This window comes from Saccopteryx leptura, chromosome 12, assembly GCF_036850995.1.
Source record: "Saccopteryx leptura isolate mSacLep1 chromosome 12, mSacLep1_pri_phased_curated, whole genome shotgun sequence".
Lineage (NCBI taxonomy): Eukaryota > Metazoa > Chordata > Mammalia > Chiroptera > Emballonuridae > Saccopteryx > Saccopteryx leptura.
Genome location: NC_089514.1, coordinates 53882972 through 53896031, shown reverse-complemented (window position 1 = coordinate 53896031; position 13060 = coordinate 53882972). Strand labels below are relative to the sequence as shown.

General features: G+C 37.5%; 1 protein-coding gene across 1 annotated transcript; it reads left to right on the top strand.

Moving 5' to 3' along the window:
- The first annotated feature begins 6185 nt into the window (after positions 1-6185).
- On the top strand, positions 6186-12358 carry LOC136383920 (serine/threonine-protein kinase Nek1-like). The gene is given in 7 exon segments (XM_066353857.1): positions 6186-7365; positions 9571-9879; positions 9882-10865; positions 10868-11812; positions 11815-11871; positions 11874-11957; positions 11960-12358. Coding segments are annotated over 7 exon segments (3615 nt in total). The 5' UTR covers positions 6186-6386; the 3' UTR covers positions 12217-12358.
- The last annotated feature ends 702 nt before the right edge of the window (positions 12359-13060 follow it).

Here is a 13060-nt window from a genome sequence, read left to right as displayed (position 1 = left end):
CAGAATAATAATTCTTACCCGTCTTGGTTAAATTGTTTGTTGTACTTTTAAAAACCATACTGTTACCTAAACAAAACTGTATGCAATTATTTTAACCATTCAAGAGAATTTTATTTTGCTTAATTTTGAATTCACTTATGCCCTAATACCAGAGTTAGTAATACCTGTTCTAGAAATTTATAAAAGAAAATCAAAATGAATATTTAATTTCTCTCATCTCTACTTTATGGGGTTAAGTTCTTTTGAAAGAGAGCTGGAGATATTGTACTTGAATAGCTTTCTTAATTTATCCAAATTGGTGGACCATTTTACCTAACAAATCAGTAAATTTAAAAGAAATTTTGTAAATTACTGAGGATGACTTTGTTAATTGCATGCATTATCCATGAGTGCATGGCGGAAATGGCCTATTCCTAATGAAAGACTATTACTTTTACTCCTAAGTGCAGTGTGGGAAGATGACAATGAAAAGAAAACTGAAATAGAGTAATGTAGTGAGAGTTGAAAATTCACGTCTACCATTAGAGACTTAGCTACTTTAAGTCAAGCTCCCTTTCTGAGAAATGGAGATTCATTCAAAAGGAAAGAAAACATTTTCTTAGTGCATAATAACTTTTTTTTAATCTAAAATAAATATAAATATAAAATAGGACTTTTGTCCTTAAGGAATGAACAGTCTACTTTTTTTTTATGAGTTATGTCTACCCAGCTTCACATGTTTCTAGTGAAGATCAAATGAAACTGTATATAATATGCTTCAAAATCTGTGCAGCATTATGTCAATTGAAAGAATAAAGATATTAGTACAAAATCCAGGTCAATTCAGTGCATTTTATTTAGATTTTTAATGTTCACTGGTTTTTATTACATTTGATTCTAGTGATGATGATGAGCAGAAGCGTGCTCCATCCACTTCCATCACTCTAAGGGCTGCTAGAGGGGGTCAGAAACAATACTAGTTACATGTGTTTCATAGATATGAACCTTTGTGGGGCAAATCTTGTGGTTTTAGGCTTTTCTATTTGATTCTCAATGGATTAATTTTTATAAACTATCAGAATATGCATTATTTTCTTAGAGTCATCATTAGAAATTACAACAAACTCATAGCTTACAACAACAGACATTTATTCTATGACAGTTCTAGAAGCTAAGAGTCAAAAACCAAGATGTTAACAGGCTTTGCAGGATTTCAAGGCTCTAAAAAGGAGTCTTTGTTTACTACTTCTGGCTTCTGATGGTTGCCAGCAGTCCTGAACAATCCTTGGCTTATGACAGCACAAGTCAAATCTCTGCCTTTGCTTTCACACAGCCCTTTTCTCTTTGTGTATATTGCCTACACATTTGCAGGTAATATATTGTATATTGTCCAAAGTACCTTCTTTTTATAAGGATACAAGATACTGGATTTAGGGCCCAATCTAATCCAGCATGACTTTATATTCATCTTACTATGTCTACAAAGACCCTATTTCTAAATAAAGTCACATTTACAAATACTGGGATTTAGAACTTTAACATATCTTTGAGAGAGCACACAATTGAACCCATAGAAAATCATAAGATCCAAATTTTGAATGTGTTTTTAGGTGGGAGCAGCAATGTAGGCAATTTAAAGATCCTGATCTTAGAAATATACTTAAAATATATCTAGTATTTATATGGAATTGAATTTTATCTTCAATTTAAATTAAATTTACCATTTAGCTAATGGATTCCTTACTGAACATTACAGTTCTATCATTTATTCACATATTAACATGTGAACATGACTATGATGTGAAATATTGTAGTCTTAAGAGCTCCAGCTTTGTTCAGTGTAGTAATGCTTAAAAATGGCAATAAATAAATAAATAAATAAATAAGTTAGAGAAAAATAATTTATCTTCATCACATCAGTGTTAATTTTTTTCCTGAACTAACAAAGTTTTAAATTGGGTGGGGATAAGAGAAGAAATAAATTATTTTGCTATATAAAAATCATTAAAAAATAAAATGTATTATGGCACACGTACTGTGTATTATGCAGCTTATTTAACTAACTGTTCATTATTTCATATAATAAAAAAGCATTTCTGGTGCTTAGTCCATCTGGGTGACTAAAGGTCACTGAGACAACTTAGAAAGCCAAGTGAAACTGATTATTTAATAACAGATAAATGCTTACACCTAAAATTCTATTTATATATCAAGTATTAATACTTCTCTGCTGAATTTTTGGCAAATTCAGGGGAGAAATATTTAAAAGAAAATCCATTGAGTGATCATTACTCCTTTTAGCTACAAGTTATTTTATTATTACTATTTTTTGATATATAGTCAATAGTATTGCAAAATTGAAATTTTCTTGTTTTTATTTTTGCCAGGTCATAGTTTTCATACAGACAAGGACTGTGTAATATTTATTGAATAGTGAATATGAGTTTGTAACTTAATTAGGATTTTAAAGTATGCCTTTAAAGAAACTATGAATAAATAAATGAATGTTATGGGTAATTTTTTAAGGTTTAACTGATCACAAAACAGTAATAAATATACTATTTTGTACATTTTTCCTGTGAGACTTTTAAATGTTTATCTCTACACAGTTTTAAATCTTAACAAAATACTAGCAAATAGAATACACCAACACATCAAAAAAAGTAATTTATTGTGATCAAGTGGGATTCATTCCAGAAACACAAGGATGGTTCAACATATGTAAAACACTCAACATAATACACTATATCAACAAAACAAAGAACAAAAGTTATATGTTCCTATTAATAGATGCAGAAAAGGCATTCAATAAAATACAACATTCTTTTATGTTTAAAACACTCAACAAAATGGGTATAGAAGGAAAATATCTTAACATAATAAAGACAATTTATGACAAACCATCAGCTAACATCATACTAAATGGTAAAAAGCTGAAAACTTTTCCTCTAAAATCAGGAACAAGACAAGGTTGCCCACTCTCTCCACTCCTATTTAACATAGGGCTGGAAGATCTAGTCAGAGCAATCAGAAAAGAGAAAGAAATAAAATGCATTCATATTGGGAAAGAAGTAAAGATTTCACTTTTTGCAGATGATATAATTATGTATATAGAAAACTCCAAAGACTTCCACAGAAAGGCTATTAGAGGCAATGAACCAATACAGTAAGATTGCAGGATACAAAATTAATTTACAGAAGTCTATTGTTTTCTTATATGCCAACAATGAAACCTTGGAAAAAGAACTAAAAAAAAAATCCCCTTTACAGTTGCAACAACAAAAAAAATACCTAGAAATAAACATAATAAAGAATGTAAAGGACATATATAATGAAAACTACAAAGCATTATTAAAGGAAATTAAAAAAGACACAATGAAATAGAAAAATATTTCTTGTTCATGAATAGGAAGAATAAATATAGTTAAAATGGCCATGTTACCCAAAGCAATATACAAATTTAATGCAATTCTCATCAAAATTTCAATGTCATTTTTTAAAGAAAATGGAACAAAAAATCATCAGTATTATATGGAAGCATTAAAAACCTCAAATAACCAAAGTAATTCTAAGGAAAAAAAAAACAAAGCTGGAGACATTGCAATAGTTGACTTCAAACTATACTACGGAGCCACGATAGTCAAAACAGCATGGTACTGGCAGAAAAATAGACACTCAGACCAATGGAACAGAATAGAAAACCCAGAAATAAAACCACATATATATGGTCAGATCATCTTTGATAAAGGAGCCAAAAACACACAATGGAGAAAAGAAAACCTCTTCAATAAATGGTACTGGAAAAATTGGAAAGACATGTTCAAAAGAAGAAAACTTGACTACAGTTTGTCTCCTTGCACAAAAATTAAATCAAAATAGATCAAAGACCTAAATATAACATCTGAAACAATAAATTATATAGAAGAAAACTGATACTAAACTCATAGATCTCGGCAGTAGAGAACATTTTATGAATTTGACCCCGAAGTCAAGGGAAGTAAAAGCAAAAATAAATAAATAGGACTACCTCAAACTAAGAAGCTCTGCACAACAAAAGAAACTGACAACAAAACAAATAGACAGACAACTAAATGGGAGATGATATTTTCAAACAATAGCTCAGATAAGAGGCTAATATCCAAAATATATAAAGAACTCACAAAACTCAGCAACAAACAAACAATCCAATAAAAAAAATGGAAAGAGGACAATGAACAGACACTTCTCCCAAGAAGAAATGCAAATGGCCAACAGATATATATAAAAAATGCTCATCTTCAGTAGCTATTAGAGAAATGCAAATCAAAACTAAAATAAAAAAAACTACAATGAGATACCACTTCATACCTGTTAGATTAGCTATTATCAACAAAACAGGTAATAACAAATGCTGGAGACGTTGTAGAGAAAAAGAAACCCTCATTCACTGTTGGTGGGAATGTAAATTAGTGCAACCATTATGGAAGAAAGTATGGTGGTTCCTCAAAAAATTAAAAATAGAACTACCTTATGACCCAGCAATCCCTCTACTGGGTATATACACACAAAACTTGAAAACGTAAGTATGTAAAGACACATGTAGGCCCATGTTCATTGCAGCATTGTTCACAGTGGCCAAGACATGGAAACAGCCAAAATGCCCTTTAATAGATGACTGGATAAAGAAGATGTGGTACATGTATACTATGGAATACTACTCAGCCATAAGAAATGATGACACAGGATCATTTATAACAACATGGATGGACCTTGATAACATTATACTGAGTGAAATAAGTAAATCAGAAAAAGCCAAGAACTGTATGATTTCACACATAGATGGGACACAAAATTGAGACTCATGGACGTAGATAAAAGTGCAGTGGTTACTAGGGAGAGGGGAAGAGAGGAGAGAGAAGGGGGTGTGGGGAATGGGAGCGGCTTAAAAAGAAATAAATATAAGGTGATAAAAGATGATTTGACTTTGGTTGATGGGTATACAGCATAATTAACTGTCTAAATGATGTGGAGATGTTTTCTCTAAATCTATGTACTCTGATTGACTAAGGTCACCCTGTTAAATTTGTCTAAATAAATTAATTAATTAATTATAAAAAAATTTCTAAAACCTCCTTAATTCAGGAGTTTGCATGCTTAGTGTTAGTGAAAGTCTTCGTCATGTTGCATTTGACTTTTAGAACTCCTTTCACTTCTTTTGCAGAGTAATTTCATTCTTCCTCATGTTTTGTCATCATAAGATGTAGGACAAATTACCCTTTACCCTATGATCAAATTAAAGAGGGGTCCACAGTTCTAGTTGACTTTTAGAAACCTCTATGCCTAAGGCCTTTCTTCTGAATCCCTAATTACACATTTTAATGGGAAGTGTCTCTATGTATGAGTCACTCTGCCTGGTCTTGTGCCCTTGCCCAAATGTCTTGGCCTGAGAGCATCCAGGCTCCCACACAAAGCCTAGTTACTCCCTCCCACCTCCCACTTTCCTTCCCTCATTGCTCCTTGTGTTCTCATTCTAGATGTTCTACCCCTTCACACCCGTTCCTCATAAACAGCTGGAGTTGGTGCTCAGGACCCCCATCGATACTGCCTGCTCCCCGTGGTGCTTCTCACTCTATTGTTGCTTGTCAGCCAGGGCCTGTACCTGTGTGCTACAGGAGCTAAAGACCTGTGTGCTAAAATAATAATAATAATAATAATAGTAAATGTTACATTTAAGTCTATGAATATAAATTGGAAAACTATATATCTAAGTACATTTTTTAAAAAGTGTTATTGTAAAGAAAATTAGTATGCTCTAAATTCCCTCATGCAACTTAATACTTTTATTTCTAAATTTACACCTACTTTAGGATAGACTTTAATTATTTCAGTTTATAATTTCTACTGATACATCAGTCTCCCGGAGGGAACTCAGTCAAATTTCAGAAAGAGAAGGAAAAGCAAACTAATTATTGGAAATTCCAAGAATATGGAATTCTGTGTTTAAATTTTTTTTGTTTTTAAAAAATTAATTTATAGCTGAGAAAATATGGTTTCCTAGTTTTCAAAAATAAACTAAAATGCTTAAAAAGCCTACTTTATTTTGTATGCTTCTTTAAAAGGGCATTCGAGGTCGGCCGCTCCCCCTTCTTCACTAGCTTTCAGGGATTAGGGACCGTGAGCAGCAGAGTCTTCAGCCCGGGGTCCCCTCGCATTTCTCTGCAAAGCCCGGGATCTAGAGCAGGCATTGCGAGGCAGGAGGACCTGGCAGGCAGGATGTCATTTTCGGAATGCGGGGTGATGCCTCTGCCTCATTAAATCCCATAGGAAGACTGCTACACCTAGACTTTTGCTTATACATCATCACCGTTATTCCTACTAATGCCCTGTGTCATTGAGCATATCAGTTAAGATGCCTTAGAAAAAGAACCATGGAGAAATATGTTAGACTACAGAAGATTGGAGAAGGTTCATTTGGAAAAGCCATTCTTGTTAAATCTACAGAAGATGGCAGACGATATGTTATCAAGAAAATTAGTATCTCAAGAATGTCCAATAAAGAAAGGGAAGAATCAAGGAGAGAAGTTGCAGTGTTAGCAAACATGAAGCATCCAAATATTGTCCAGTATAGAGAATCATTTGAAGAAAATGGCTCTCTCTACATAGTGATGGATTACTGTGAAGGAGGGGATCTTTTTAAACAAATAAATACTCAGAAAGGCATTTTGTTTCAAGAGGATCAGATTTTGGACTGGTTAGTACAGATATATTTGGCCCTGAAATATATACATGATAGAAAAATTCTTTATTGAGACATAAAGTAACAGAATATATTTTTAACCAAAGAGGGGACAATACAACTTGGAGATTTTGGAATTGCTAGAGTTCTTAATAGTACTGTAGAACTGGCTCGAACTTGAATAGGGACCCCATACTACTTGTCACCTGAAATCTGTGAAAACAAACCTTACAATAATAAAAGTGACATTTGGGCTCTAGGATGTGTCCTTTATGAGATGTGTAGACTTAAACATGCATTTGAAGCTGGCAATATGAAAAACCTGGTACTGAAGATAATATCTGGATCGTTTCTGCCTGTGTCTTTTCATTATTCTTATGATCTTCACTGTTTGCTCTCTCAGTTATTTAAAAGAAATCCTCAGGATAGACCTTCAGTGATCTCCATATTGGAGAAAGGTTTTATAGCTAAGTGCATTGAAAAGTTTCTCTCACCTCAGCTTATTGCAGAAGAATTTTGTCTAAAAATATTTTTTAAGTTTGGAGCACAGTTTATACCAGCTAAAAGACCTGCCTCAGGACAAAGGTTGGCTTCTGTTGTGTCGGCTCAGAAAATTACAAAGCCTGCTGCAAAATACAAAGTGCCTTTAACATATAAGAAATATGGAGATTGTAAAGCCAGTAGCCAGGGCCACTATCACAGCCGCCTGGCCTATGCAGGTTTGCATTGGATTTGGACAGTCAGTAAAGAAACAATGCAGCCAAAAACTGGTGGGCCATCATCTTTAATCTTAGCTTGCACCCAGCGGGCAAGCAAAAACACACACTGGGCTCCAAAACCCACTCACATTCAGTGCTCCCAAAGCTACTGACTTATCCGAGTTTCCTAGAATCAAAGGTTTCTAGCTCAGCAGACTTATTCACCTCTGTTCCCCATCATCTTCCTTCTCCCTGTACAAACTCTGCACAAACTGGCCTCTCACTCAACACTCCGCCATCTTGGTTGCTTCTTCTGGCCTCCTCTACATGGCCTTTCTCTGCTCTGCTCTCTAATGCTAATTTCAGGAATCGAGAAAGCAAGCTCCTGTTCTGTCCCCATTTTATAGTGTAGAAATCAAAACCTTTAATCCAATATACAAAATAGGGAAGTCTCTAATACAAAGTCACTTATCTGAAGTATGATGGGATTGTACCACTCCACATCAAAAAGGGTGGGAAAGGCTTAGTCCTAAAACTAAGCCCCAGGCTACAAGGATCCTGCCTGCCCACAGCCTGCCCCCAACACACATTAATATCACCTGGGTGACAGGCTTCCATGTGGGCAGCGCCATCTTTAACAAAGTGAGCATAATATATTCTATCTGCCCAACAATTCACCCCTATGCTCACTTTACTACCCACTATCTACACGACCGGCATCCCTGTGCAAGAAAATTAGGCACATTACACAAATTACAACAGCACAAATCATACAGTTTCAACAATCACAAAGGTACACTTCACCAGTCTCTGAGCACCTTGCCCAAAGCGCAAAATGTCCTTGGCCTTCCTTCTAGCCATGGGAAAAGCTTCCCGGGGCAGGAAAGGGGCCTCTAGCAAAGCCGCCCCCCACCCCCATCAAGATATTTCACATTTTCCAAAATCCATAAGTCCATTTAACAAAGGAGCCAGTGCCCACTTCGTTCGTAGTCCAGGAAATCAGTCCATGCACATGGGGCATCAACCACCCCCCCTCATCCCTGCCGTCCTGGAAGGTCTTACACTGTCCCAAAAAGGAGCCTGTGGCAATGGCAGTAAGCATTTCCATCTCTGCTCCGGAGAGCATGATGGCGTCCAGCCCTATGTCCCAAAATCGCAGACCTACCAGGACCGTAGTAGGGGCTCCTTCCAGCTGGGCTCTCATCTTTTGGAGACTGCGGATCGCCACTCCAGCCCAATTCTCCTCATCTTCCAAAGGGGAACTGAAAACATCATCTCCCGTTGCGGGTCTCGAGCCCCGGGCTGCTGCAGCCTTCTGATACACAGACCTTGCAGCTCCGGACCCAGCCTCAGCTTCAGCCTCAGCCCTGGCCTCCTGCCACTGCTGGTTCTCCACAATGTCCAGGGCAAGCTGCAACTCATAAACCTGTGAATCCTCCTCCAGCAGGTGCTCCTTTTCCAGGCGAATCTTGCAAACCTGGTCAGCCTCCTCCTCCAGCCCTTCCTCCAGCTCCAGGGTCAGCATCTCTTTCTCCCACATTTGCTCCAGCTCCTTCCACTGCTCAGTTTGCAGGTCCTGAGCAGCCTCTTCCACAGAGCTCTCAGTTTCCTCACCCATGGCTGTAAAAGTCAGCCAGTCTACGGTCCCCAAAAGGAAGGCCATGGGGAACCATAACAGCAGCCAGTCCTCTACTCCACCGCTCAAAGGTGGTGGTGGCTCCTTGCCGATCTGTATCGAATCCTGCCACAGACTACGCCAAATGTAAAGCCAGTAGCCAGGGCCACCATCACAGCCGCCTGGCCCATGCAGGTTCGCATTGGATTCGAACAGTCGGTAAAGAAACAATGGAGCCCAAAACTGATGGGCCATCATCTTTAATCCTAGCTTGCACCCGGCGGGCAAGTAAAAATACACACTGGGTTCCAAAACCCACTCATTCAGTGCTCACAAAACTACTGACTTGTAGGTAGTAGTTTTGAGGTATGATGGGATTGTACCACCCCACATCAAAAAGGGTGGGAAAAGCTTAGTCCTAAAACCAAGCCCGAGGCTACAAGGATCCTGCCCGCCCAGAGCCCACCCCAACACACATTAATATCACCTGGGTAACGAGCTTCCATGTGGGCAGCACCATCTTTAACAAAGTGAGCATAATATATTCTATCTGCCCAACAGAGATAAAAAATTACATGAAAAGAAACCACTCCAAAAATATAAACAGGCTCATCTAACTCCATTGAAGAAAGTGAATCCTGGAGAAGAAAGGGGGAAAATGTTTGAGGACACAGCAGGAAAGAGAAAGTTGGAATTTATTGATAAAGAAAAGAAACAAAAAAATCAGATTAGTTTAATGAAGGCTGAACAGATGAAAAGGCAAGAAAAGGCAAGGCTGGAGAAGATAAATCGGGCCAGGGAACAAGGGTGGAGAACCGTGCTCAGCGCTGGAGGGGGAGGTGAAGTGAAGGCTACCTCTTATGGCAGTCGAGGGCCGTGGCACCATCAGCGTTTTCTCCTCGGGGACAGTATGAACATTATCATGCCATTTTTGATCAAATGCAACAACAACGAGAAGATAATGAAGCAAAATGGAAAGGTGGACTACGTGGCTGGAGGCTTCTGGAAAGGCAGAGGGGGCAGCTAACTGTGGAAAGAACTAAACAAGTGGAAGAGTTCCTGCAGCGAAAATGGGAAGCAAGGCAGAATAAAGTGAGAGCTGAGGGACACAGGGTTTATCTTGCAAGGCTGAGACAAATAAGATTGCAATATTTCAATGAGCGCCAACAGATTAGAGCCAAACTTCATGGTGAAAAGAAAGAAGCTGATAATTCTGAAGGACAAGGAAGTGAGGAGGCTTACCTGAGGTGTAAAAAAATTGAAGCCCTTAAGGCCCAAGCCAGCGCCCGCACCGCTGTGCTGAAAGAGCAGCTGGAGTGGAAGAGGAAGGATGCGTATGAGAGAGAGAAGAGGGCGTGGGAGGAGCAGTTGGCATCTAAAGAAGTCAAGGGTTCTGATATGTCTCCTCCTTTGGGACAGCATGAACCAGGCATCTTTCTGTCAAAGCATCAGATGAGACCTGTTATTTCTGTGACTTCAGCTTTGAAAGAAGTGGCTATGGACAGAAGTTTAACTGATACCCAGGAGACCTCAGAAGAAATGCAAAAGACTAACAATGCTATTTTAAGTAAGCGAGAAATACTGTGTAGATTAAATCAAAATCTTAAAGCTCAAGAAGATGAAAAAGGGAAGCAGTGTCAGTCTGACACAGATGAGGTGATTGTTCATGAAGATGCCCAAGAGCCCGAGAAAGAGAAGTCGGTGTCATCTGATTGCAAGAAGTGGGAGGCAGGCGGCCAGCTGGTGATTCCTCTGGATGAGATGACACTGGATACATCCTTCTTTGTAACTGACAAACTTACAATGGGAGATGTTATTATATTAGATCCTGAGGCATCGCCAAGAAGAGTCTGGGGAAAAGCCCTACAGATTCTGTCCTAAAGTTACTTGGAGAAGCTGAACTACAACCTCAGCCGGAACTATTGGAAAACATAGCTGTTACAAGTGAGATTTCTCCTGAAGAAGACAAATGTAAACCCTTAATTACTGGAGAAGAACAAGTTAAATGTATTTCACTTGAAATGAACCCATCAGCTACTGTTAATTCTCCTGTTGAGACAAGCAATCCAAAGTCTAACGAGATATCTCCACATGTGCCATTGAAACCAGTAGGAAATTTGGATGAACCAGGTTATTTGGAAACAGAAGTTCTACAAGAGCCAAAGGAAGCAAGCAAAGATTGAGGCTTGCCTTGCACTATTATTGATGTATGGATTAATGAGATTAAAAAAACAAAGGAAACTGAATTTGAAGATAGCATCACCATTCAGCAAAATGAAATTTCTAAAGATGGAATCTCAAGGAATGTGGATCAACTTAGTGAAGTTGAACCTAAAATAGATGATTCTCAGCATTCTAAATGTGACGGAGATATGTCTATTCAACCAGACCCATTTTTCCATAAAGTGGTTCATTCCAAACACTTGAATATCGCCTCTCAAATTCAATCAGCTCTCTGTTCACCAGAGGAATCCTTTCCACTTTGATCTCGCTCTGATTCACCACCAAAAAATAAAAACAAGAATTCCTTGCTGATTGGACTTTCAACTGGTTTATTTGATGCAAGCAACCCAAAGATGTTGAGGACATGTTCACTTCTAGATCTCTCAAAGCTGTTCAGAACACTGATGGATGTTCCCACTGTGGGAGACGGACGTCAAGACAATCTGGAAATAGATGAAATTGAAGATGAGCACAGTAAAGAAGGAGCTTCTGATTCTGAAGACATTGTGTTTGAAGAAACTGACACAGATTTACAAGAGCTTCAGGCCTCCCTGGAGCAGTTGCTCAGGAAGGAACCTGGGGAGACAGTGAGGAGGAAGAACTGGTCTTGAAGAACAGTGACACAGAGCAGACTGCCACAGGGCAGGCCTGACGGAGGAGGATGACAACCCCAGCAGAGAAAGCGCCCTCAATGAGGTGTGGCACTCGGATAACAGTGATGGTGAGGTAACGAGAGATGTGAATATGATAGCGTCTTTAACAATTTAGAGGAGCTAAGACTTCACCTGGAACAGGAAATAGGCTTTGAAAAATTCTTTGAAGTTTATGAGAAAATAAAGGCTATTCATGAAGATGAAGATGAAAATATTGAGATTTGTTTAACAATAGCTCAGAATCTTTTGGGAAATGAACATCAGTATCTTTATGCCAAGATTCTTCATTTAGTCATGGCCCAAGGGGCCTATCAAGAAGATAATGATGAATAACCCTCAGAACATTCTTTAACCCTCAGCTGTCAGAAAACATTTAAGTTTGGCTCATCAGCATAACATCCTTCAGTGGAGAATGTAGCAATTTTTTAATAAATGATATATCTGATTTAAGATGGGCATGCTGACTGCATGAGAAAGATGGACAAACATGACATTTTTCAATTAAAATTCTAGTATTTTATTATTAAAAAAGGGGGCATTTGATGACTTAGGTGTAAATGAATAGAAACATACAGATTAACTCTCTTTAAAATATTTATAGCCATAAATAGAAAAGGAAACCAAATACAGTACTTGGCAAAATGTATGTTGGGTTTGCCACACAACACTCATTTGAAAATTACTTGAATTACTATCAATAAAGAGGGATAGACTATCTCTCTAAAATTATTTTGAACATGATAAAAATATCTGTGGAAATTTTCTTAAAATTAAATTTATTGGGGTGACATTGGTTAATAAAGTGATACAGGTTTCAAGTGTATGATTCAATAATACACTGCTCACAAAAATTAGGGAATATTTTATTGCTTCATATTCATTTTGAAATATCCCCTAATTTTTGTGAGCAGTATTTGTCCTCTGTATATTGCACTGTGTGTTTACAACTCAAAGTGAACTCTTCTTCTGTCACTATATATTTGACCTGCTTTAAATAAATTCTTAGTTTTGTCTGCTCAGATAGCTAAGATTTCAAATGTCTACCAGTATTTAACCATAAATGAGTATAACACTTACTGGGAAAGAAGTTATACTACTTTCTCTTGTTTATTTGGAACATTTACTTTAGTAATCATTCAGTTTTTGTCTACGATAATGTTGTTACAAAAAGATTTGA